We start from the raw sequence: 26,052 nt of genomic DNA, 5'->3' as shown, positions 1-26,052 counted from the left end.
AAAAGCCTTTCTCTTTACCATGGAAAGCATCCTGCTATCATCCAACAATGTTGTCTTGCATGGGTGTCCAGAACGGGTTAGGGTTTTTTTTTTTTTTTTTGGGGGGGGGGGGGTGGTTTTTAATGCTGCTCAGTGTTTTCTTTTTCCCTCTGAATGTAGCAAACATCTTTGATTTCAGCACCACTCGCTCTCTGGTGGAACTGTTCTGATTTTGCAGTACAACTACCTGTTTCTCTTGCACTCACTCCTCCTAGGATTCCATTTGGTGGACAGCAACAGCTCCCAAATGCGAAAGTCTGACTTGGAATGAACACCAGGCCTTTTGCAGTATTAATCACATAAATAAACTTTCATACATTTGCCAAACACTGTGACTCCCCCACCACCACCACTACAATATAATACATCCAATTAATTAATTTCAATATTTTTTCCTCTGTACACGTCAAAGATTTGCCATTTTCTGAGTAGCTTCCATACAAATCCCGAAGCTTTACTACAACAGGCAAACAGATTTGCACTAAATGTCAAACCAAGAAAGCGGGCACGAGTACGCTTCTAATCTCAGTCTCAATCATGCAGCTGCATGCCACAAATACCAGCTATTATACAGCATAGCTCTCCTAGTCATGTGGGCCACTTTATGCACCAGCACATGACTTTTTCCTGCCTCACTGATCATCGGGCTCCCCGAGGGGTAATCCACTTCGAGGAGCTTCCACTTAACACGAGCTCCTTAACAGCAGCAGTCTGACGAGCGCTTCTCCTCGATAGTTTGACAGCTCCAGCTCTTTTCACACCAGCAAACTTCCTGCCTGAAGTCACATGACTGAACGCTGGTGTCGCGCTGCAGCGCGGAAGGAAGAAGGCAGCTTGGGTTGAAACTGTAACCCGCTATGAAAACGTCCCCAAACGGCCCGGAAAACTGAGGAGGGCTGATTGATAGGACAACGGAGACACTGGACTGGGATGCTGGAGTTATCCGGCGCAGAAAAGTGTGAGTGATTTGCGGTGATACGAGTTGTAACTTTGGTCACTACGTTTGTGGATCAGCAGACTGTGTATGGAGGAAGTTAAAAGTTTTGTAAAAGAGGGAAGGCTTTTAGTAAAACACGGGATGTGAATGCACGGATCGGAGCTCCATGAAAAAAGAGAAGCTGCTCATGGTTACATCAGGTGTTTCTGACTGCACATTTTTAGTCTATGGGTTTGCAAAAGATTTGCAAATCAGATTTTTCTGCCTTTCTCACAACTTTTGCCCAACTGGCTATCATGAGATATTAATTAAATATGCGTTAGATGTACAAAAACCAGCCAAAACATAAAAAGAAAGAGAAGAAAAGATTGTTTGTTATGTTTCAAAGATCTGAGCCCCTAAGGATCTTTTCTGTTTCAAAGCTGTCGTTACCCCATCTGTACACTCACTGTGTTGCTCTCACCACAATTACAAACATTATTTAAATCTTTTGTTGAGGAGAAGGACCTTTGTGAACAAGGGTGGACATTTTGGTATTTATGCTCCCGATCTTACTTTTTTCCTGCCTCTGAGCCTGAATATCGTCATTAATATACTATCAGAGTCTACCTACTTTAGGCCAGGAAGCAACAGAGCCTAGGAGAAGGCTTATTTCCTTGCTTTCGGTTACTCCTGTGGCAAATGTATTCACAATAATAATACTGTTACAATGACTCAGTGTCACTGAGCTAGTCGTGATCTTTATACCAAAGATGCTACAGAGATACAAGTGTCATTAATTTCTGTACCTATAATCTATAATGATTTTTTTTTAAACAAGTATTCCTATTTCCTAATAATATAGGATTTTTAGGTCGATACAAATAGCAATATTTGTTTATTTAAAAATCTGATATATGGGTGGATTTTTTTTCAGCCCCATGAAACAGTCCTGTTTTTCAAAATAAGCGTCATGACCCAGACTGACTAGCTTCATATTCCTCTGTGTTAAAACGGAGGCTTTGCTCTTTATTTAACTATTTCCACATTGAATTGTGGTATTGAAGCTCCATTAACTAAGATTTTTCACTTGATGATGGCTTTTGCATTGACAATGCCTTCTTTATTCACACACATGCTACTACCTGATCAAGTTTTCTGTAATGGGAAACGCACCATGGTTGAAGGGTGTTTCGGGTATTACAATGCCGACATCGATATACTTGCTAATGGCTAATATCGGCCCCACCAATATATCAGTCAGGGTCTATTTGGCAACCTTTTCATAAGTCACTAGTTCTCCAACATTTTCTATTACAGTCATCAACAATATAAGAATATATCATTCATTCTGCTCTATATTCTTGCCACCTGGTTGTCCACACCTACCTGCAGTGGCTTTAAGCCCCATCAGGAGGCCAGTCCTGCAAACTGAGAACTGCTTCTGTAAGCTAATCAAATATAAATGCATGCTTACACAGACATGCTTTCAGATCAATACTTATGAAAAAATGATGTGATCTTTCTTTTTCTTTTTTTTCCTTTTTTTAGATTTTTCAAACTTGTGCTCTAAATGCTGGAACAATAAAATGGAAATCTGAGGACTGTTTAATCGTGTTTCAAGATTTTAACATCTTCCTTTTGGGCATGCCTTAGCTGTGTGAATAGTATCAAGTCAGTCCTTTGTGCTTCACAAAATTCCTCCCCGGACTCTGTTTTATGTCTTTCACCTCAGTACTTTTAACATTATTTTTTTTTACAGCCTAATGCGTGTGGAGAAGTTGGAGTAAAATAGGACACCGCATTAAAAAAGGACAGGAACGCATCTGTAGTCCAGATGAAGTGCTTGCTGATAGCAAGTGAGAGTGCTGAAATGCTCTTCTACTGGACTGACTTGGAATTTCAGCAGAATATCCAGAAACAGTATGGAGCGTCTCAAGAGGAAGGCCACGAGGTAAAGTTGAAGAAAGCTGTATTCAGCAGACACTCTGCATGTGCTTTTGAACTTGTTTCCTGTACGTGTTAAAATGAGTTGATCGTTTGCTTTTTTTCTCTCCCAGTTTCCGGCCTTTGAGGACAGCATCAGCACTCTGTTTGCTCCCATCATCATCTCCTTCAGCACCATGGTGACAGAGGCTGACAGCTACACATCTTTCACGACAGAAAACAACCACATCTACGTACTACACCAGGTAGCACCCGCCATACACAGAAAAAACTGTCTTCATCCCCCTGCACAAGTTCCCAAGTTATCTAAAAATTGTGCTATGACTCTAATTTCTCTTGACCTTGTTTGAAGATTTCTGATCTGTAAAGCAATCAGGCTTCAGCAACAGCACCTAAATGCAGGCCTTTGTCTCTGTGAAGCAGCATGTTTTATCATGTGAGTCTTGTTAAGGCTTTATCCTCCTGCCGCGCATGATGCAGTTATCAAGTCCAAGCACTTGACATGTTTCAGGTCCACTCAGCGTCAGCAGCCTTTTAGCTCTTTCTTGTGTAAACCCTTTATCGCTTAGAGAAATCAAAGAGCAGAAGACAACCGCCTTCACTTTATTTTCCAGCTCATTCATTCGCTTGGGGCAAAACCACATTTATTAGGGTATTTTGTGTCTACAGTTTGATGAGTGCCTGTACATTGCTGTGAATGGAGACGGCGAGGAAAAGGAGGAGGATCTAAGGAGGAAAATCTACGTGATGAATAAGATGATTGAAGTTTTGTTTGGCATGGTGACCCTCAGTGGGAACCTCCTCAGGAAAGAGTAAGACATTTTGTCTGTTTATCATTGGCTTTTAATACAGCATGAGGTTTAGTATGAGCATATGTTGCTCGTCACCAGACTGCGCGCCCGGGACACGGAGCAAAGGCTGAGACTGTGGAAGCATCTCCAGAGTCTGCTGGAGACCTACAGCCACCTCCGAGAGAATGATCAGAGCTTCTTAGTGGAGGTGTGGTTCTTTCTCACTTAGTACAGATTAGAAAATAGACTTTTTCTTTCTTTTAAAAAAAAAAAAAAATCTCTTTAAAATCTTATTTAAAAATCACCATCATCACTCTGTTAGGCGGTGGAGAGGCTGATCCACCCCACACTGTGTGAGCAGTGCATCGAATTCCTGGAGCGCCGTTTGGTTCAGCAGATCAACAGCAGCGTAGAGAGAGGAGGAGAGGAGGTGCTGCATGCCTTCATCCTGGTTCACACCAAACTGCTCGCTTTCTACTCCAGGTACAGATGTTTCTATAAACCTGTCACATTATTTTTATAGCTTACACCCTTCCTCGTATATCACCTGTACTTACAGTTCATATACTCATACCTACCTTTTTTACTTTTTACAATTCAACATGGTAATGGCTACAACCATCTATTTCTTTCTAGTCGCAATGCAAGTATACTCAGCACCTCAGACCTCCTGGCCCTCATCATCATGGCACAGAATATGTATCCTAGCAACGTGGATGTGGATGACCCAAGTCCAGAGGTACAAAGTGGTGACAGCCTCTCAAACAGCACCGACAAAGCATGTTGTTACTGAGTGTTTATTCTCTCTTTCTGTGCACTTTGCCTGAAGGATATTGATAGTACATCTGGTTCTGGCCATGAAAGTTTTTACACCCCAGAGCCCTCACCTACAGACAAAGACTCAAGCAGTTCAGGTGGGTTGTTGAGTAGAGCTTTTGTGTTCAGATCATCAAACAGATTTTAACAGACAAGGATAAAACCGAGTAGATACAAAATGCAGATTCCTACTTCTCAAACTGTATCTGTGACCAGATTAAGTCATGTTAAGTGTGCAGAGCATGTTCTTTGTCATTTGTTTCTTTATTTTTCACATCACCAGAAAAGCCAGTGAGGGGAAGCACTCCTGTGTTTGAGTTTGTAGACCCAGACATCCAGGTGAGAATACATTTGTAAACAAAGTAAACAGCTTTCTGTTTGTGTGTTACCCTGACACAATGTGAAACACACTGTATTCAGATGGCAGAGGACAGCTTGAGTACTCTAGAAGTTTATCCACCTGATCCAGCAACCCCTCACAAAGTCTTCTTAGAGGTCTCGCAAAAAGATGGCCTCTATCCCATGATGCCTCACTCCATGTACTGTCTCAAACTGTGGCCTGGCATCACACTAGTTCTGCTAACTAAGGTTTGTGAATACCAACAAGCAAACAATGTGTGTATTAGTGACTCCATATGAAGTCGCGTACAGTCTATATGTGCAGTAATTTGCTTGTTTACAGTATGTGCGCACAGACATATTGTTGTTTGTGGCCAGTAGGGGGAGTCTTTTTGACTTATTTGGAGATACATCTATTTAACCTCTGTGCCATGAAGTGTTCACAGCATCTAAATATATTTTTGCTCAGTTGTTTAAACAGTTCATTTTTTTTCATATTTATCTGTGTCATCTGTGTCAGTTTCCACACAGTGGAGTAGCCATGTCTGTGTATACATTTTGGGAAGCCTTTGCCAAACTGGAGAAGCGCTTAAATGAAGGCCAAGGAGGTTCCACAAGAGGCCAGCCTATGCATGAAGTGCGCAGCAAGCTGGATAAATTCCTTAAAACCCTGGCACTGAATGGGATACAGGTTTGTTTTTGTGTGTTGTTGTGCTTTTGCGTTGAGTGGCTGTATTCTTCTACACTTCCTCAGCACTCGTCTGCCTTTGCCACAAACACCCAAGTCAAAAAACTGACTTTAATCCTCATTTGTTATCACAGAAACACAGAATGTTTGCACATGATCCAATCAAATCTTTTTCTTCTTTTTTTGTCTTTTCTTCTTCTAACCAGTCCTCACAGTTGCAAAATGTCTGGACCGAATTCAAAAACCGGGCCTTCTCCAGAGGAGGGCCTGGGTTCAGCAGAGAGTAAGTCTCTTACTGCCCTCTGCTGGCCAAATGACAGCAAGACAGTTTGATGACCCTGTGAGGCTTTAAATGTCTGTTTATGTTGCAGTCTTATCCTGTGGTGCAAGAACATGAAGACCCAACTGTGTGGCATATACCGACAGTGTTTTCTGTCTGACTCTGGACCAGACGACACTCCTCGTCATCTCTCCCCTGGCCTGCGAGAGCGGGCCCAGACCATGGTGCAGTGAGTGTCTGTCAGCTACTATTTTCGTTGTTATATTTTAGGCTTGCCAACTTGACTTCATTTTTTTATTTTGACACTGTGCAACCTCGTCCTTCATTGTTTTGTCTGTATCCTCTTTGTCTTCCTATCTTTGTCTCACTCTCTAAGGGAGCAGCTGATGGACTGGAAGGACTTCCTGTTAGTGAAAAGCAAGAGGAACATCACCATGGTCTCATATCCTCTCAGTGCAGCAACTCTGTGATGTCCTGTTTTGTCTAATTTCTCTGCAATTGTTTTCTACAAAGCAGAATTTGTAATATTTGTAAAAGAATATTTTGTATTTTTATGGTTTTTAACAACATACATACACTTAAAAAACCCAAAAAACAAACCCATTGTTATGCTGAGCGTATTAATCTTAACTGATTAATCTCACTTACCTGGAGGATTTCCCAGGCCTCGTCCACTTTATCTGTGTGGACCGATCAAGCGGACAAATGATAGCGCCATCACTCAGCATCACAGAGCGGACCACGTCTGAGCTGGGGAAGGGACCAGTGGCTCAGTATATCAAAAACAAGGTCACTAAAACTAGAACTACATCTTATTTGTTTTGGGGTAAAGTATAGAAGTCAATAGCCCCCTCGTCATTTCTTTCTATTTTGCTGGGGAAATGGGAAATGGGTAAATTGATTTATTGGAATGTGTCCAAACATAGATGGAAATAGAGTAGCTGTAGCTAACTGTAGACACTCGACTGTTCTACTCGTCTCATCTCTGTACATATTGATGATTATTTGAACAAAAAATGTCAAATTTGAATTTCTCACTCGATAAGATCTGTTGCCCTACTTCAGTCAATTTCTCTCTTCAATGAACAGTAGACCTAATGGTCAGATGCATTTCTCAGTTGCTGTGTCAGGTCTTTGCAGGAATGTTTTCCATTTTCTGTTCATCTGCTGGGTTTTAGGCCTGCCATTTCTTTTTTGGCCTTCACTTGTTCAGTTTTCAGTTACATTTTTAAGGATATGACAAGTTTTCAGCTAATAGCTTTTTGGGAATCACATTGTTGGTTCAAAAATACAATTTTATGTCTATCAAGCTATGTCATCTTTGGCATTTTTCCTAGACTCAACTAAAGAAATGTCAGCAAACTGTGTGTTTGTGGAACAGGCTGCTAGTAACAAAGTGCCAAAGGTAGTAAGGAATTTGAAGTAAGCCTTTTGCTAAGTTTTCTGTTACGTCTAGACACAACATTAATTCTTCTTTTGTGGTAGGTGCCTTTTTTATATCACTCTGCAAATGGTCAGGTGCAAGGACTGGACTGAAAATTGGTGAAAAGGCAGGCAATATCAAAGAAAAGCTTTGAAAGACCTTCAGAAAGCCTGGAGACCTATTACTCAAAAAACGACAAAGTCTGACTTCTTGGAAGTCAAACATGTACAGATAGTTTTGTTTCATGTGTGGTGGTGAGTTTATGTGTCGACTCTTTCCTAGTGTTGTGATAAATTAGGCCAGCTGTCTGTAGCCTCATGTTCATCGTACATTGGGCTGTGCATAAGACAGCGTGTGGATAATCACAGTATGCATATTTTTGTCATTTCTTTTTTCTAATCCATACTGAAGATGTGGAGCCTGGTCAGCACAACACGGCACTATCTTCAGAAGGGTTACTCCACTCTAACATTACGTGATGGAGATTTCTACTTCTGCTACTTTCTCTGGTTTGAAAATGAAACTGTAAGTCACTGCTGTACTTTGTTCTGTTATCCATAAAAACAAATTTAACAGCCTGAAACAGCAAAAAAGCCTATAATTCAATTTGTATACCTCTTCAATCAGGGCTTCAAGTTGGAGGCAAAAGACATACCCATCATGCCCGATGACTCCGCCCCTATCGGGATGCTTGCTCAGAATTACTACAGGTAACCAGCCTGGTGTGATAGAAATATTTTCTTTAATTCGTTCTCCTGACTAAACAAAGCGATGCATGTTGCAGGAAGCTGCTGCGGTACTATAGTAAGAATCACCCGGGCGAGACAGTGAAATGCTACGAGCTCCTAACAGTTCACCTGGGAGTCATCCCCACTGAGATCATCCTCCAGCACTGCAGGCAGCTGGCAAGCAAATTATGGGAGCCCTCACGCAACCCACTGCTGTAGACAGACCCACACTCTCACAGTGGGTCAGAGTAGCCAAGAACAAAAAAAACAACTCTTATTTTACATGTTGTGTTCTGCATCTGTTTCATTGTCAGTGTATTTTTGTATTGTGTTTAAAATCCTAAGACCCAAAATTATTTATTGAAAGCACTTTGATTTCTGATTAGATAAATCAAACCCCACTGTGCGCTGTACACACCTCGTCTTTTATGAAGCATGTTCCACTTCCTAATTTTTGGGTATTTTAATATGTTCTTAAAAATATGTATTTGACTTATTTCTTATTTATTATTAATCTAAATATTTGTATCATTTTACTGAGATTTTTTTTTCTTTTTAAAATTTGTGGCTGATTTTTGGTTTGTTTTTTGGTTTGTTTTTAAGAAATGCAGCTATTGTCCCTTTTTTTTGCCTTTACTAATGGCAGCGTAATAAGATGTATGAAGGAAACATAGTAATAGTAATTATGGTTTGTCTGTCTTAATAAACGAGAAATAATTTTTGAGAAAAAACAATCAGTAGTCTCACATTCTTATGTTTTATGTTTATTAAATTGTTGTAAACTCAGTTGAAATAGTACAGTGTAAACCCAGACCATCACGTTTCTGTGTGGTAGCACAATTTAGCTTCTCCTATCACAATTACAGAACAGGATCCAGTGATTTAACATGTTCATTGAATTGTAATGAGAAAAATTAGCCTCTACCGTCACTTGAAGTTAAATGTGCTCAGCAATCAGTTAACCACATGATGCTGTGAGCATTTTAGAATCAGCCTGCAGTGTGTAGGGTTCTTCAGTTCTGTATATCACCAATCTTTGACTCATACCCCTCCTGTTAGGTCAGTCACTACTCCTGCAGCCACCAGGTCCTTCAAGAAGAGTTTTTCAGCAGTTACATCATGCACCACCTGGATATAATCATAGGGAGAAAAATGAGTCGAAGCATGAAGCTCAGACGCCTCCTTGCCACTGCTTTGATCATTAAGCTAAACTTACTTGAGACTTCATTGTGTCCATGCGTATGGCCTCATAATAATGAAGCCTGGCCTCGGGGTGCTGCATGTCATACCCAAACCCAGCCAGGCTCACCTGGTCGCACATCTGCAAAGCCATCACCACTCCAGTAGCACCAATTGTTGGCAATATGTTCTTGGGGAGGAAAAAAAAACGACCTGTGACGTAGTTTGCAACATAAGTTCAGTCCCGTTTCAGCATAATAGCAAAAGCCCTCCTAACGGCTGTGAGTTTATGATTTTAAGTGAAAGTAATTTTGTTATTTGCACAGTCATTAATGTCCACAGATTATTCATTCATAGAAACTCACATTTCTCTGGTTCAGTTCATATTTCTCTATAACTTGGCCCATCTTGTGAATAATCTCTGGGTGGACGATCTTGAAGCTCTCTGGTGTCAGGGGGATATGATCCACAACTTCCTTCCAGAACCACATTTTGGACCAGAAGCTCTATTGAAAAATAAAAATAAAAGGAGATATAGGGTGTATATGTATAGTATAGTGCCATTGCTACATGACTTTCTGTGATGCTTGTGTGTGCAATATGCCCTTTCCGTGTGCAGTGGAGGATCTTGTGATGTGGCCTTACCAGAGGTTGTTTGGTGATCACAGAAGTAAGCCAGTCTAAATCGAGGCTCTTAAAGACCACCACAGCAAATATGCTAGTCTTTCTGTACTCGTTTGAGGAGTGAGGTGCTCCCTCTGGGTACGTCAGGCGGATGGTTGTCCTCGAACCAACATCTCTCTCAAAGCCATGCACCGGAGCATTATTCAGCCTGGTAACACAGATGGAGCCTGTGAGATGACGACCATCACAACAGTTTAAAAATAGGCGCCACAGTCTGTCTTTGGTGTCCACTTGACACAGGAATGCATACCTGATAATGATGTCATACTGATCTATATGTGATCCAAGATGGCTCCCATGAAGAATCCCTCCACTACCCACCACCACGCATCGCGTGCAGCTGCCTTCTCTCTTCAATGATGGAGGCAGGCCAGGTTGAGGCAGAGTGGCGAGCGCTACAGCGAGATGCTGTTCGATGCCCTGAAACCCAAGAGGAGGAGACAGACTCCATGGCTCACGCCTCTCCTGCTGTACAAACACGGGGATGTCTTGGAGGCCAACAGGACAAGACAGGTGCTTGAGGTGGTTTAGACACCAGCGAGGCAGACAAGGTCCTGCCAGCAGAAAGGCTGACCGATTTAGTACGGCCTGAACAGAGGGAAAAACATTTAAGCTAAAAGAAAGGGAAAGAAACCATCTCAAATACTTGCCAAGATGTACAAAGATGCATCTGTACCATATCTTTGGGTTGTTGATAGTCGTCTTTGATAGCTGCCACCTTGTCCGCGGGGAGATAAGCAGGAATCAGAATAGCCAAATAACATCCGATCAGCAGCATCAGGCTAAAGAAAAGGTTCTCCTCTCTTTACAGCAGATTGTTTTTTTTTAATGCAATAAAATATAGTGTTAGTTATAAATAGCACAGATAATATCCCACAAAGGAAATGCAGTACTACAGATGTGCTGCACCTGTTGAGAAAAACATCTCTGGAGTCAGTCTTTGGGACCACTTTCTTCCTGTGAAAGGCTGGTCTTGGGGTTGCCGCGTCTGCGGCCTCAGGCAGCTGCTGAGAGCTGTCGTCCAGGTCTGCTACACTCAAGCGATTCAGCGTTACCATGGTGCTCGTACTTTCACCTGAAACACACACAGTGCTGAACTCACGGCAGTGAACATAATCTCCACTTTATAACAGCAACGTCATGAACTAAACTCTTTCTATGGCAGATACAAACCTCTGTAATTATAGACATTAGAGTAAATTTAACTGAAAAATGTGAGCTTACACTCTTTTAAAATGGTTTTTGCACAGTAAAAAGCCAAGATCAACATCAATTTGGGTAATATAAGCAACGGTACTCACAGCCAGGATGATAAAAGACAAGCTGATTGTTAACTGTGTCCTTGCCTGAGCTCCATGGGTGAGAGGAGAGGAGAAGAACATAACAACATCTATTGTTATGTTCTGCTAAAATGGCTGCTGCTGCTTCCTATCTGTCTGAACTCTGTCACTTCCTTCAGAGTCACTGGTTAAACATTAACATGTCACTCATTTGCAAACATTTCTGACTGAGTGGGACCAAGTGAGTGTGTGTGTCTATACAATTAAAATCTGCACAAACACATCACGTGAAAGGGGGGAAGTGTCAGACATGGTAAATACAACACTGAAGTACACCTAAAAGGTTTTAAGCACTAAAAAGGAGAAGTGTTTGTGTAGCTGCCGCACAACCCGTTATCAAACAGCCCTGTGTCATGTACTGTATGCAGACAAAGGCAGTTGATTTACAAAATCCATGCCCTTTGCTGATTTATCTATCGGCTGCCTGACTCTCTCAGGTGAAAACAACTAAAGACCCTCCCCCAGTGCACACTGGTCCTACCTGCAATTCTGGATGCAGTTTATCAAAATTAACCAAACAAAATAACAGACTGAGTGACCAATCGAGATATCACTTGACAGTGATCAAACCTTTATAAATAGCATAATCCCTCAAACCAGCATGTTTATGAAAGGAATATTGAAGTAAAAGAGAAGGGCATACTGTGGCAGCTACAGGAGGGAGTAAACCCAGGAGCTTATGCAGTGAATATACCCTCTGTGTAGGACATGCCTAAAGGGTCTTTTTCTTTGTGTGTGTGTGTGTGTGTGTGTGTGTGTGTGTGTGTGTGTGTGTGTGTGTGTGTGTGTGTGTGTGTGTGTGTGTGTGTGTGTGTGTGTGTGTGTGTGTTTTGGGGGGTTGTGTGTTTGTGTGTGTGTGGGCATGACAGAGGAAGAGAGTGAGCGAGAATGTAGGTCTGGCAAGTACACGGCAAAGTACACACACACCTGTTTGTCGGAGTAACACAATGTCCCACCATGAAGTCACTGAAGTCACTGAAGCCATCAAGCCACTGTGCCCAACAGCACTTCTCTATAAGCTGTATGATCTGACAGTTTTATTCTATTATATTTTAGATTATTGAACATTTAGTTGTCCGATATTACTATATTATTATTGCATTTTTGCATATTTTACCCCAGGGATGGAAAACGTTGCACAGTGGGCCGGTGTGATGGACCATGAGACAGGACAAGAAGAGAAAACCCAGGTAGGTAAAAGCTTTATTCCTGCTGTGGCTTTTGCAGTCATTCTCCTGTTGACTCCTAAAATGATAATTGTTTGACACCCCCTTTCTCTCTCTGCCAGCACAGACTATATAGTATATTTTTCTGTTGTTATCACAATATCAAAATTCCAAAAAGTTCTTAATGAGAAAAATTAAAAACATATGAGTAAGTGTTGCAGGTGTCGTGCTTGTTTGACATTAAATCTGATAACTAATACAAAAATGTGACTATGAACAGCACATGAGAGGCATTTTATCTGAAATGTTTCTATTGCTATGGCCAAGCCTGGTTTGCACTATGCTGTGAATTTGTTTTGACATTAACACTGTCATTCCCGGCTCTCAACACCCCATAGCTTGCTTGGCACCGCTGCTTCCAAAGCCAACATTCCCTCGCTGATCTAGGTTTTCAAACTGTGTTTGTTATTGTTCCCGTCATTTTGCAGGTAGATGAGAGAACGGGGAGAATCTCGTTGGACCTGTGCGGCGAGAGTTTGGACCTGAGTGCAGAACAGGATAACTCAGAGCTGGGCAAAAGAAAAAAGAAGACCAAAAAAACATTCATGCCCAGGCTGTCTGTGGAAATGCAAGTGGTGAGAATGATTTTCAGAAGCTGTGTCTTCATGTCAAAGATGTATAAAGTGAACCTCTGCCTCTCCTGCTCCTCTGTGTGTGTCTGTGTGGACAGATAGAACCTGTGGATACTGCAGAATTCATGAACGCAGCCAGTGAGTGCAAACTGGATATCATAGACAGGTATCTGGAAGATGGTGGGAACCCAAATGCCCACGATGAGGTAGGGCTCTCCCTGCATCACAGTAAAACATGAATAAAATATAGCATGCTAAAATCTCAGCTAATAATATATTTACATTTGCCAGCTGAAGAGGACAGCACTCCACCGCGCCTGCCTGGAAGGACATGCTCCAGTTGTCCAAATGCTTTTAGGAAAAGGAGCTGATATCAACTTAAAAGATCAAGTAAGACGTGTGTGCACGCTGTAGGTTTGTAAAGATGATGATGGGATTGAGTGAGATTATCTTCTCAAACTAAAGCTCCTGGTTCTAGTGACCTGATGCCTGCACTACTAATGGGATGGGATTGGGGGGGTGGGATGGGGGGTGGTGGCTCCTACTGTGTTTCAGCTGGGCTCTAGGGCCATACACTGGGCCTGCAGAGGGGGAAACCTGACGGTTGTCGAAGTCCTGAAGAGCCACGGGGCTGATCTTAATGTTAGAGATAAGGTAAATGTGAATTTTAGTGGGCTCTGCATTTGCACCAGACCACAGTCAGCCTCTAATTGAACACGAGTTTGCACACATTCCCACAATCTCAGATTATATCATTGTCTGTACTGCAGTTGCATAGCACACCTCTGCATGTTGCCACGAGAACAGGCCACACCTCCATTGTGGAATACCTGCTGTCTTGTGGGGCCTTAATCAACTCCAGGGACAGGGTAGGTGGCAACTCCGCTCCACTTCTGTGCTTCATGACCTCTACAGTTTATTTAAGTCATTAACAAAAATGCTTTTTTTAAAACCTGGTTTTAGGAAGGTGACACAGCCCTGCACGATGCAGTGCGTCTCAACAGATACAAGATAGTGAAGCTGCTCATAGTTGCAGGAGCTGACACAAAAATAAAAAATCATGTGAGTTGTTTTTTTTTCCATCTTTAATTCTCATTAGTGTGCAGGTTAGCATGGGTGTGAAAATGTAAAGAACCTGGTTCACAGGACGGTTTTGATTTCCATATGTGCAAATACAATGCTAGTTTGGTTATCTCATAATAAAGTGAGACAATGATGACAGTTTGATTTTTGATTCATACAAAAGGCAGTTTTGATCCAAGTCAAGAAATGTAGTTCAGCAGCACCTCATAAACTGTCAGACTGGTGCATTGTTTTTTGGTTGAGTTGTTTTTTTAAATGAGCAAGATGTAAGGTGTGATCTTTAGATGTGCTTCTGTTTTCTTTGAACAGTACTTGCAGTTTCCTGTCTTCATGCTAAGATATTAACACTGTGGTGCATATGACATAATCACAAGTGTCACGTTCAGTTTCATGCCAGTGTCACACCTATTCATCTCTTTAACTTTTGCTAATTTGCAAACTAAAGGGACCAGGCCTCCACTGCCTTACACACACAAACCACTAGGATTTTTAAATCTAAGCATTATATTTGTTATTACACTTTATTGCCACTATTTTAAAGCATATTTACTGCCTGCATATTAAACGCTAACATGGTTTTTGCTCACATCTCAACACTCTGCATGCTACATACCTCAGTGGTAACAAAGTGACAGTGTGATTACAGGAAGGACTGACAGCAGTGCAGCAGGTAAAACAATGGCAGTTTGACATCGTGGAGACCCTGCAGAGGCTTGAGAAACTAAGGAAGGTGGGAGTACTGTCGCCTTCTAACAACTCAGGGGAGGAGTGAACAGTGCAGCACAAAGCTGTGCATCTGTGCAAGGATCACCTCAGTTTACATTGCAACTGAGTGGTTACAGTTCTGCCGCATTGAACTTAAAGCCAGCAGATATCCTGGGATTGTTGAGGCTCTCAGTGAGCTAAAATCCACCTGGTTGACGATCCACCCTTGACTAATTTTGTATATTCTTTCTATATCACTTTCTATGAGCATCTGCCTCAGGTTCTCTCTATATAAATATATTCTGTACTTCTATGTAGTGCTGTGTAAATGATATTTGCATCTGCGTTTCCAGGACGTTACTGTAAAACCTCTAAATCAGTCTGAAAATATCAGTTGGGAATTAACATTAATATTAAAAAGTATCTGCTTATTTAAAACAGTAAGAAAACAACTCACAAGTGAAAAAAACAAAGGCAGCCTCGGGATTTTGAAACGAGGTTTAAAAGTGCTTAATATTGTTACGAACACTCTGAATATTTTACATCTGATTTGGGATGCTTTTGAAAGTTAAATAAAGCTGACAGAGATGGGGACTGTGTAAAAGTTGTTTTTGAATATACATTAGAGGTCCTTCTTTTATTGAGCCAGTGGGCCAGGCCAGAGAACGCATTAGCCCTGTGTTTGAGACGCCAGCTGACAGCAGCAGAGATGATGGGTATGCCTCCCGCTAAAGTCAGAGATTCAGCAGGAGCTCAGCAACATATTTTCCTTCTATCATCAGAGGCTCAAATGTTCCTGAGGGACATTTGTCATACACGCTGGGGAAACAATTTGCTGCTCTGCTTATACTGTAGTCTTTTAAGTACAGTAGCATATTCTAAAAATAGCCAGCACAGCTTCCTAAACAAATATTGTGGTACTGCTGTATTTCTCACAGTGCTGGTGTAAAATGTTGTTTTTTCATGTATCACTGTGCTTCTTGTAGGCAGTGCATCAGATAAACTATCACACACAGACACGTTTCCTGTTAAAAGCAATGCTGTGTAACTGTCAGGGACACTGGGGAAAACATACCACAAACAATAGAAGGTTATTCACACCGTGTGCAAGTGTTATAGTTTTATTTTGTCGACCCAATCTTAGCACGGCTTTTGCTAATCTGTGTATATCAAATGAAAGTTTTAGAAAAGTGATTGTTTTACTTTTTGAGGTTTAATGTTCTCAGCTCTTTGTGAGTTGCATGCTGCTTTGTTGCGAGTTAGGGCTGGAATGATGTACAGCGAGAAAGAGGGGGATGGGGAAGCTGGAGGTTTTCCCTCTGTGTTGTTGCTATGGTGGAACCGAAATCCAGTGGAACCTGTTTGTGAGTGAAATGCAAACATCTCTCCCATAATTTACCCTCTACGTTAGAATCCCTGAGAAGCTATGAAATAAAAACTAAAGCGTTTCCTGTTTCTTTGTTCAATTCAAATACTGTGACACTCAATGAAAAACACGTTTCGCTTTCAGCAAAAAGATCTTTATTAAACACATCCACTGGTTGCCACCTCTGTGAGACTTATTCCAGGAACGTTACAGGATATTGTGCAACAGTTTTCTCTGAGAGCACTCAAAGCAACATTAAATCGTTACTGAACAAAAACCTAAGAACCGAAACGATGTTTTCCAGGCAAGTGAAAATCTGGGCAGGCACACTTTTAAAGCACCATTTGTTTCCATTTGGAAAAGGATGTGTGATTCGAGTGTATCCAGTTTCACTCAGGCAGAAGTGTGGAAGCAAAGAAGGCTTGAGGAAGTGTTGTGTCTAATGGAAAAGAAAAAGAAAACCCTCTACGAGATCTGCAGCATATTACACTGTTTTCACACAGTTCAACCCTTAAAGTGTGTTTTATAAAGTGGTACTAATGCATTCACTATGTAGCACTGCTGTCTTTGTGATTGTACTTTCCACCGTGCTGCCATTCCAAAGGGGCGTTCAAAGCAACAATGCAAGATTGTGAATTGATTTTCTTTATATTCGATAACAGCAGTGAATGCCTGTAAATGTGTTAAACCATGCTCGAAACATCAGACATATTTAAAGCAGAATCTGATTTCAATTCCCTGTTTAATCTGCAATTTGTTCTTAATGATTGCTCTTTATTGTTCAGGAAAACATGACACTTGACTGTTCTGGAGTTCAGTAGCTGTATCTTCTGTCTGTCTTTGGTTGAAGCGCTGTGTAGGCAACCCTAGACAAACCATCTCAACAAATGCTTTTTAAGGCCTATTAACTGTTCAAGTACACGGAAATAATCAGAAGTCACAGGTCGGCTGTGATCAGCTATAAAGGTTAATAATAAATTCTTAACACGTTCTTTAACTACACTGTGTTAAATAATGCAGTAGTACAATTTTCCACCTGACCAACAATTCATTCCAGAGGTCGAACCAAACACAGTCACAGACGATGACTATCTATACATATCACAAAAGGACTACACACGTTACAAAGTGAAATAGATATCTGATTTATTAATCATTCAATTTGCTGCCTTGTTTAAGATTTAGGTCCATAATTGAGTGCATTTAGTTGTGATTTCCACTGTAAATGTGACGCGTTGATGGGAGCTAAATCCTCAGCACCAGCTTAGCGATATGTCTCGGAGCAAAGGCGTCAAGAAGGGAAAGAGAGGGCGTTGTGCGTCTTTTGTTTTTGTTTTTTTAAATCAGACAACCTTGAACTACACTCTTGCACAAAAATGTCTTTAAGGCAAACGTGAATACTGATTTTCAAAAGGGGGAAAGTGGAAAAATGGATCCCTTTTTTTGTAAAGTTAGCAGCAGGATTTTCAGTTGAGGGTTTGGCCATTGGAGTGTTCTCAGAATCATTTACATTCACCTGGTTTCGTCAGCGCGCTGTGTGTGTCTTTTTCCACCCGTCAAACTTGTTGAATGCTTTTCCTTGCTCATAACACCTTTACAAAGCCAATTAAAAACTATTTGAAATGGTGCATTGTTTAGATCTTTGTTTTAGCCCTCGGTCTTTGTGACTGGCTTCGTGGGCATGCTGTCATGAATGTGAATCATGTTGCTGCCATGCTCTTGCACATGCAAGCACGTCCTTGTGCATGTGAATGTGAAGAACAAAAGCGGACCCACTTATAAAAGCACTGCTAGTGGCACCACTAGTTAAAAATTCAAAAGGTTTCACTTTCTTGTAATAGCTTGCACCTTTTTAAGGTGAATTAATTCCACCTATAGAATTAATTTACAAACTTTTTAAAGAACCAGATGTCTCAATTTTGATGGTTTGATAAAAGAAGGCTAAGTATTCTGTAGGAAAGACAAAAAGACGATGTTCAGAACACCGGAACAGCAGCATTCACTGTATTCATAACTTGAAGTTAAAGGTGTGCTTTATGGTCTTCATATTTCATGTCAGTCTTCCAGAAAGTCATTATTTGGTCAATTTGCATGTGGATTCCAAGCCTCTGTTGAAGCAGAGCAAGGATCATGCATAACAAGAAAAAAAGTCATGGTAAAAGAAGAGATAAAGACATTGAGAGAAGAGCTGGGGAAACATATTCAAGTACAATCCCTGACGCCCTTTCAGATGGTGTTGGAACCTTGAGTGCGATTGTGTCCTTCAGGGTTGTCAAAGCGCCAGGCTGTGAGCATTGGAGGCTGAAGCCTGCGCACGCTGCACCACTCCTGGACACTTTTCTCTCTTCAGCAGCTTGTGGTTTTGAAACAAGCCTTCATTTCGTGGAACACCATGAGTTCCATCTGGGAAAGTCAGTAGCCCTGGAGGGACAGACAGAGGACGCTAAGACGCTATCACAGAGAGAGAATACTGACATCCTGATGGACAGGCTGTTCCAGTGCTGTAAAACTCTTACCATAGCCTTCAACACGCCCATCTTTGAATTCCCCTTCAAACTTCATGCCGTCATATCGACTGAAGACACCCGTGCCATGAAATTTTCCGTGTGCAAATTCGCCTTCGTATCTGAAATGGTGAAAGTAAAGCATGAGTTTATTTTTTAATCAAGTACAAAATTTGTTCTCTTGTTGTTTCCACTCTTTTTGTTCACACACCTGGATCCATCTGTAAAAAGCAGTACACCAGAACCATGGAAGAGTCCATTCTCAAACTGACCGCTGTAACAGGTTCCATCCTGAAACTTGAGCTGGCCATCACCATGTCTCCGACCTGGAAAGTTCCACAACATCAAAGTGAGCAATGGCAGTAACTTCAAACAGAAGATACCATTCACTTGTGAGGAATCTAATTAAAATCAACCACCAGGTCTGTTGTGGTTTATTCCTACATAACAAATTGCAACATACTGATGGAAAACCGAGCCTACCGTTTGAACTTACAGTGTGGCCGAGGGATTTAAATTCACTTTTACCGTAGAGGTGCTTCTCATGTCACATGAGTTAGTACGTGCCTGGATTTAAATACCCCTCCACCCTTGCTCAGAGAAAGGTTTACTACTGTCCCATCTGCCTCCTGTGCACTCAGAATTACAGCAGTCTAATCCAGCAGATTTTTAGCAGGGATTTCTACTTTGGGATCCAGATTGTGAAAACAGTCAAGGAATGTACTTGCACTCCCCTCCTAGAAGCCTGTGATCCACTACTGAAGCTTATAATCACATCAGAGGGCACACACCTGCAACTGGTTTAATCCACGAAAGCCACACTGAAAATGCAGGTAGAGCAAAATTTGTTGAATACAATAGGTTAAGTTGTGTTGTTTTTATGTAAAAGCAGCTGAAAATCTTAACAAACCAAATGACAAGAGAAAATTACTCTGGGATTGTCTTATTCCTAGCATATTGGCTTAGTTTCTCAGAAGCAGCTGACAGAGGACACTAAGATTTCCAAAACAGGTCCAAAGTCTAATCCAGACAAAGCCAGAGCTAGCAACTCAGTCGCTGCTTGTCTTGGGTTACCAGTGCTTGCTAATTGGGATTTGACTAAATAGCTTGAGCTTGCATGTCACTAAATGTAGCATCACTGTATGTGTGTTAGAGAGATTTAAAACAGAGCAAGCATCCTGTGATATTTTAGACAGGTGAAAATTTGGACAAAGATGTTTTCCCCACAGCTTTATGATAACCCTGCCTTTGGTACTTTCCTGCTATTTCCCTGTAATAACATTATTTATGTAAATACAACTCACTTACAAAGCTCTCTGTTATGTGTACTCTGAAGTTAAACATCCAGCACAGATGGGTGAACATCAAGCTCAGTGAGGCAGCTTACTTATTACCTTATCTAATGGATGCTGCTTTAGCTGATGCTTTATAATTTACTAAAATTATTTAAAAGTTATTGAAATATCTGGAAACATGCAAGGAAATATACAGGTCTAAAAAGCTTGAAAGTTAGTATTTGCTGTGCCCAACACAACCTGAACTCTCTTAGACAAGCTTTCTTTCCTAAGAGAGCAAAATATCTCTCCAGGCCTTTCAAAGTTCTTCTTTGGGGGTCGCCAGGTCGGCTACCTTTTGTTCTGTTCTCTGTCAAAATTATCCCACATTGCTTTAATAATGTTGAGGTACAAGCTCTGGGGGGGGCAAATCCATAAGTAACAGTGCTTCATTGTGTGTTCTTCTATCCAGGTATGCTTTTACTGCACTTCCAGTGTGCTTGTGATCATTGTCATGCTAAAAAATGAAGCCCTTGCCAATCAGATGCTTTCTAGATGGCACTGCATGGTGGATTAAAAAAGTATATCTTTGGTATTTTTTGTAGATTCAACTAAAGAAATGGGAAGAAATTGCGTTTTTGTAACAGGCTGCTAGTAATAAAGTGCCTAATGATCCAATTTAAAATGTTTTTTTTTCACCTGTTCAGTGGATTAATAAAAAGAAAAAGAAAAAAGACCATTCCTCTGAAAATGGTCAGTTACCAGAGCTGGACTAAAGATTAGTGAAAAAGCAGCAGAAAAACTTAAAAGCTGATAGCTAAAGCAACAACACCTTGGAGACATATTCTAAACACACTACCATAGCTACAAGTGACAGCCTGTCTCCCTTGTATTAACATAATCATGTCTGGACATCCTTTAAGCTTTCTTTAAAACTGAAAAGTGGGATTGTCTTGCCTTCTTTCCACTCGCCGTGGTACTCTTCCCCACTAGCATAGGTGAAAGATCCTCTGGTCAGAGTCATGGTTTTCCTGTCAGCACACAAACACACTCTGAGTCACTCTTTGACTGAGTTAAAAATGCACACACATGTACTTATGAGTAGAAATTCCTTTTGGGATTATTAGTCCCTCTGTCTATGGAACAGGAAAGTAATTTCCTCTTTGGTACACATATATACTGTAGGGTTGGAGACCTCAGTCATAAAGCAGACGTGATGAAAGCAGAATGCTTCTAATAGTCTTTAAAGGATTACCTTACTATGATGATCTTTTTCTTTAATCAGTCATATTTAGTAAAGAAAGATAAATAAATGCATTATCTAGCTTCTATTACAACCTCTAGACCTTAAAGCCTTAGAAAGCTTTCCAATTTCTTTAAATAGTAGGGGATTATTTTAACTTCATACGCTTCCTATAATTAAATAGCACACGGGGGAGGGGAGCTATTTGATGCACCCCAAAATGAAGGCTAATAATCAAAAAGGCTTTATAAAAAGGCAAAGGCAAGTCACATCTGATCCCATAGCTGCAAAAGCACAACTCTGATTATAATACAGTGCATGCTGGTAGCGGTGACGCTGGGGTATGCCCAGTTGTGAGGAACGCCTTTTACAAAGGTTCAGACCCTGGAAGCGTTACTGTAGCATGGATGCAGACATACACCAAAGATGATTGCTATTTAATGGTTAATGACGCTCTTCCTTTAAAAGAAATAAATGATAATGTGTACAATGTACAATGAGAGTGAGGTGTAATTTCATCCGTGATGTCAAACGAATAAATAATTGATCACACCAACACTGAAACGTTGTTGGAAATATCCAACTTAGGTTGCCAATATGTTCTGAGCAGTGCAGTTTTCACTTACATAACATGTTGCTGAAAAGGCTGTCGCTTTTAATGACAAAGCCTAGGTAGATCTGATGTAACCTATATCTCATCTACAAGGGGGGAAAGGCTGCACACCCGTTAACGCTATAATTTACCTGCAGACTACGTTTGTCGTCTCTGAAGCATGGAAACCACCGTGCAAGAGCGGAGGGGCGTAAAAATATGAAAACACCGGCTGAGAGACGTTTGTCGCATTCAGGTCCTCCTCGTAAGCTTGATCGAAGCAGTTGTCCCAGACACGCTTTGGAAAAAATGCTAAAATCGTCATTCTTTTGGATTCATTTGTTTGCACGTTGAATTATAAGGTGGGAAATTCCCATGTTTTATTTTTTAAACCCTATTTGGTTGCTATCAAATGTTTTATAGTTGTCGACTTTTTGTTGGTGGCCACCCTTCCGCTAAGGTTTAATAATTCCGGCATCACGTGAACGTAGCATTACAACGCCGTTGGCATAGTGTGCTGCAGGTTACAGACAGTGGCAGACATATTTATCATAGAATGATGCTGGGCATTTTTCTGAAGCTGTTTAATTATTTTTGTCATTATTGTTGGCCAATGCTGTGTTTTATATAGGACCAAACATGCTATTACTACTAATACTACTAAATTCTTACTATTTTTAAAAATCTGATTAAGATGGATTTTATTTTAGTTAGATGGCCAAACTCCCTGTCCTAGCTCATGGTAGCCTACTGATGTATATTGCAGAGGTTTTCTTAATAATAACCTAGTCACTTTATTTAATACTACTGGGCTGCACTCCCTTTTGCCTTCACAACTGACTTCACAACAATTCTTCATGGCACGTAATTTAACAAGGTGCTGGAGACCTGGGTCTATATTGACATGATAACCTCACACAGTTACTGCAGAATTGTTGGTTGCTCATCTATGATGAATCTGGCAGTCTATGGCAGTGAATCTGCCATCCCAGGGGCGCTCTGGATTGAGAGCTGGTGCCTGTAGAAGCCATTTGTGCTCAGTGCAGTGACTCATTGTCAAGGAACCAGTTTGCAATTATTTGAGCTTTGTGACATGGTGCACTATCCTGCTGGAAGCAACAGTCAAAAGACTAATACAATAAAGAAGTGGATATGGTCATGAGCAATACAGAGGTGGGCTGTGGTGTTTAAATAATGTTTAACTGGTATTAAGGGTAGTAAATCACTTTTCTTCACCACTGATCAGTTTGAACTACAGGAGGTCATCTTGACCATGTCTACATACTTAAACGCATTGAGTTGCTTCCATGTGATTAGCTCATTAGACATCTGTGTTAACAAGCAGTTGAATGGGTGTCCCCGACAGAGTGACCAATGCAAACACTGGTCAAATTGAAATCTGAAACATCAAAAATGCAGAGCTACCCTCTGTGGCAACCCATTATGATAAGAGAGCTGATATATAGTCGTGGTAAAAAGTAAACACACATTTGTTCAATTCTAAGGGTTTTATCAGGACATAGTAAACATCTGCTGTGAAGCAGTGGGTTAGTGAGCTATGTTGAGCTTAAAGTCAGAATTTTCAGTGTCATGAAAGTGGTTCTCTCTTTTTACTGGGCTAAATTATCATGGCAACTTATGCAAAACATATAACCTGGTTCAGGAGTGGCTTAAGTTTTGTTTAAAAATCATGTGGAAGTGTCACTTTTTCACATCTTTTATAAAATTTATAGCATTCAGTGTCATATAGATCCTCTAGGGAAACGTGTTTTATACAGTGGGATGCAAAAGTTTGGGCAACCTTGTTAATAGTCATCATTTTCCTGTATAAATCGTTGGTTGTTACAATAAATTAAAAAAAGTCAGTTAAATATATCATATAGGAGACACAGACAGTGATATTTGGGAAGTGAAATTAAGTTTTTTCAAAATCAGGCAGGTGCATAAATTTGGGCACCACAAAAAAAGAAATGAAATCAATATTTAGTAGTTCACCTTTTGCAGAAGTTACAGCCTCTAAATGCTTTCTGTAGGTTCCAATGACAGTCTGGATTGTGGTTGAAGGTATTTTGGACCATTCCATTTAACTCACACCATAGATTTTAAATAATATTCAGGTCTGGGGACTGAGATGGCCATTCCAGAACGTTGTACTTGTTCCTCTGCATGAATGCCTTAGTGGATTTTGAGCAGTGTTTCGAGTCGTTGTCTTGTTGAAAGATCCAGCCCCGGCGCAGCTTCAGCTTTGTCACTGATTCATGGACATTGGTCTCCAGAATCTGCTGATACTGAATGGAATCCATGTGTCCCTCAACTTTGACAAGATTCCCAGTCCCTGCACTGGCCACACAGCCCCACAGCATGATGGAACCACCACCATATTTTACTGTAGGTAGCAGGTGTTTTTCTTGGAATGCTGTGTTCTTTTTCGTCCATGCATAACGCCCCTTGTTATGCCCAAATAACTCAATTTTTAGTTTGATAAGTCCACAGCACCTTATTCCAGAATGAAGCTGGCTTGTCCAAATGTGCTTTAGCGTACCTCAAGCTACTCTGTTTATGCTGAGGGCGGAGAAAAGGCTTCCTCTGCATCACTCTCACATACAGCATCTCCTTGTGTAAAGTGCGCCGAATGGTTGAAAGATGCACAGTGACTCCATCTGCTGCAAGATGATGTTGTAGGTCTTTGGTGCTGGTTGACTCTGACTGTTCCCCACCATTCATCGCTTCCGTCTATCCGAGATTTTTCTTGGTCTGCCACTTCGAGCCTTAACTCGAACTGAGCCTGTGGTCTTCCATTTTCTCAATGTGTTCCTAACTGTGGAAACAGACAGCTTAATTCTCTGAGACAGCTTTCTGTATCCTTCCCCTGAACCATGATCGTGAACAATCTTTGTCTTCAGGTCATTTGAGAGTTGTTTTGAGACCCCCATGTTGCTATTCTTCAGAGAAAATTAAAAGAGGAGGGAAACTTACAATTGACCCCCCTAGATACTCTTTCTCATTATTGGATTCACCTGTGTATGTAGGTCAGGGGTCACTGAGCTTACCAAGCCAATTTGAGTTCCAATAATTAGTTCTAAAGGTTTTGGAATCAACAAAATGACAACAGTGCCCAAATTTATGCACCTGCCTGATTTTGTTTAAACAATTATTGCACATTTTCTGTAAATCCAATAAACTTCATTTCACATCTCAAATATCGCTGTGTGTGCCTCCTATATGATATATTTAACTGACATTTTTTTATTGTAACAACCAACGAGTTATACAGGAAAACTATTAAGAAGGTTGCCCAAACGTTTGCATCCCACTGTATGTACAGCTGCATCCTACTAACATTACCAACAAAGCTCAGCTGTAATTCCAAAGCAAATTGTATTCAATAAGGGGTTGCAAAAAAATGCATAAATGTTTTGATACCTGATTGTAATCTGCTGCTAGATCCGGAACTACTACAAGAACACAGAAAACAGAATACCTATTTATGTAATACCTTATTTATGTAAGCCAAATTTCATTTTGGTTTACATAAATAATGCTATAATTTAAAATGCCATGTGTTTTTGTTCAAGTTAAACTTGTATTTACCTAACTGTAAGACCTCAGGGATGTACTTACATGTACTGTAAAGGCAGTTATACACACTTTGGCTTTCTTTGCATTAGGTGGCTTGACAAAATCATGAAAGTTAGTCAGATATAAGGGCTATCACAATGATGGTTCTCAACTTTCTTTGTAAACCCAGACTTTCTGCTTCAGACTCTGAGCATGTTCATATAAATGAACTCTTCTTCCTCACAAAATGATCCCTATAAGCGCTCTGTACTCCAGTCAAAGATGGTATTAAATGACGTCGAGAGAACAGTGATAAAAAAATTTATTAAAACAAAACTATATAGAAAATAAAATACAACAGAAAAATGCTACAGTATTTCACCTGGCAATGCTCTTTATTTGTAACCTGACAGCTGTCATTAGGATTCCTTCTTTGAGAATGATCAATATAAGAAATTTTGTAGCTAATCATGAACTATTGCCATGAAGCTATTTTTCTCTAATATAGCTAAGTTAGACTCTGGTGGAGAGAGGAAAACTTAAAAACTGATAAAGGTGGTTGGCTTCAATGTCAATGTAACTTTTTGTCAATTACTTACATTCTTGCTTACTAAACCTGACACCCTTTTGCCTTGTAAGTAATTCATGATTCTAGTATAGTTACTGAGCTTTAAGCGCTAAATAAAAAAAATAAAAAAATAGAAATAGCAGCATTTAAATTAAAATGTAAAATGTAGTCTATCAAGGAAAAGCACGCTT

The 26,052-nt window shown here is 40.6% G+C and overlaps 4 protein-coding genes across 5 annotated transcripts; 2 read left to right on the top strand and 2 right to left on the bottom strand.

Annotated features, from left to right (window-relative positions):
• The first annotated feature begins 665 nt into the window (after positions 1-665).
• On the top strand, positions 666-8,473 carry hps1 (HPS1 biogenesis of lysosomal organelles complex 3 subunit 1). The gene is made up of 18 exons (XM_026191021.1): positions 666-997; positions 2,718-2,909; positions 3,016-3,147; positions 3,572-3,714; positions 3,793-3,901; positions 4,016-4,176; positions 4,330-4,432; positions 4,523-4,607; positions 4,793-4,848; positions 4,930-5,097; positions 5,369-5,539; positions 5,743-5,819; positions 5,908-6,045; positions 6,193-6,258; positions 6,461-6,605; positions 7,651-7,764; positions 7,867-7,949; positions 8,024-8,473. The coding sequence occupies exons 2-18, from the start codon at positions 2,793-2,795 to the stop codon at positions 8,184-8,186; spliced, it is 2,031 nt and encodes a 676-aa protein (XP_026046806.1). The 5' UTR covers positions 666-997; positions 2,718-2,792; the 3' UTR covers positions 8,187-8,473.
• Positions 8,474-8,715: 242 nt separating this feature from the next.
• st3gal7 (ST3 beta-galactoside alpha-2,3-sialyltransferase 7) lies at positions 8,716-11,250 on the bottom strand. Its single transcript, XM_026190181.1, has 8 exons — positions 11,132-11,250; positions 10,740-10,905; positions 10,507-10,633; positions 10,081-10,418; positions 9,792-9,978; positions 9,512-9,652; positions 9,184-9,336; positions 8,716-9,095 (listed from the first exon to the last, which is right to left on the bottom strand). Exons 2-8 carry the CDS (start codon positions 10,886-10,888, stop codon positions 9,009-9,011), a joined length of 1,182 nt encoding a protein of 393 aa, XP_026045966.1. The 5' UTR covers positions 10,889-10,905; positions 11,132-11,250; the 3' UTR covers positions 8,716-9,008.
• Positions 11,251-12,127: 877 nt separating this feature from the next.
• ankrd2 (ankyrin repeat domain 2 (stretch responsive muscle)) lies at positions 12,128-14,974 on the top strand. The gene is made up of 9 exons (XM_026191168.1): positions 12,128-12,191; positions 12,293-12,360; positions 12,825-12,971; positions 13,067-13,174; positions 13,260-13,358; positions 13,524-13,622; positions 13,739-13,837; positions 13,932-14,030; positions 14,698-14,974. The coding sequence occupies exons 1-9, from the start codon at positions 12,128-12,130 to the stop codon at positions 14,821-14,823; spliced, it is 909 nt and encodes a 302-aa protein (XP_026046953.1). The 3' UTR covers positions 14,824-14,974.
• A 2,277-nt stretch (positions 14,975-17,251) lies between these two features.
• Positions 17,252-22,087, bottom strand: morn4 (MORN repeat containing 4). Of its 2 annotated transcripts, none has more exons than XM_026190129.1 (5): positions 21,888-22,087; positions 20,858-20,931; positions 18,838-18,952; positions 18,639-18,748; positions 17,252-18,543 (listed from the first exon to the last, which is right to left on the bottom strand). In XM_026190129.1, exons 1-5 carry the CDS (start codon positions 22,058-22,060, stop codon positions 18,395-18,397), a joined length of 621 nt encoding a protein of 206 aa, XP_026045914.1. In that variant the 5' UTR covers positions 22,061-22,087; the 3' UTR covers positions 17,252-18,394. The 2 variants fall into 2 exon arrangements, with proteins under 2 accessions (XP_026045914.1, XP_026045916.1); XM_026190131.1 differs by lacking the exon at positions 21,888-22,087 and adding an exon at positions 21,770-21,869.
• Between the last annotated feature and the right edge of the window lie 3,965 nt (positions 22,088-26,052).

The sequence above is a fragment of the Astatotilapia calliptera genome, chromosome 13 (assembly GCF_900246225.1).
Source record: "Astatotilapia calliptera chromosome 13, fAstCal1.2, whole genome shotgun sequence".
Classification (NCBI taxonomy): Eukaryota; Metazoa; Chordata; class Actinopteri; order Cichliformes; family Cichlidae; genus Astatotilapia; species Astatotilapia calliptera.
This window is presented reverse-complemented; position numbering and strand designations above follow the sequence as displayed.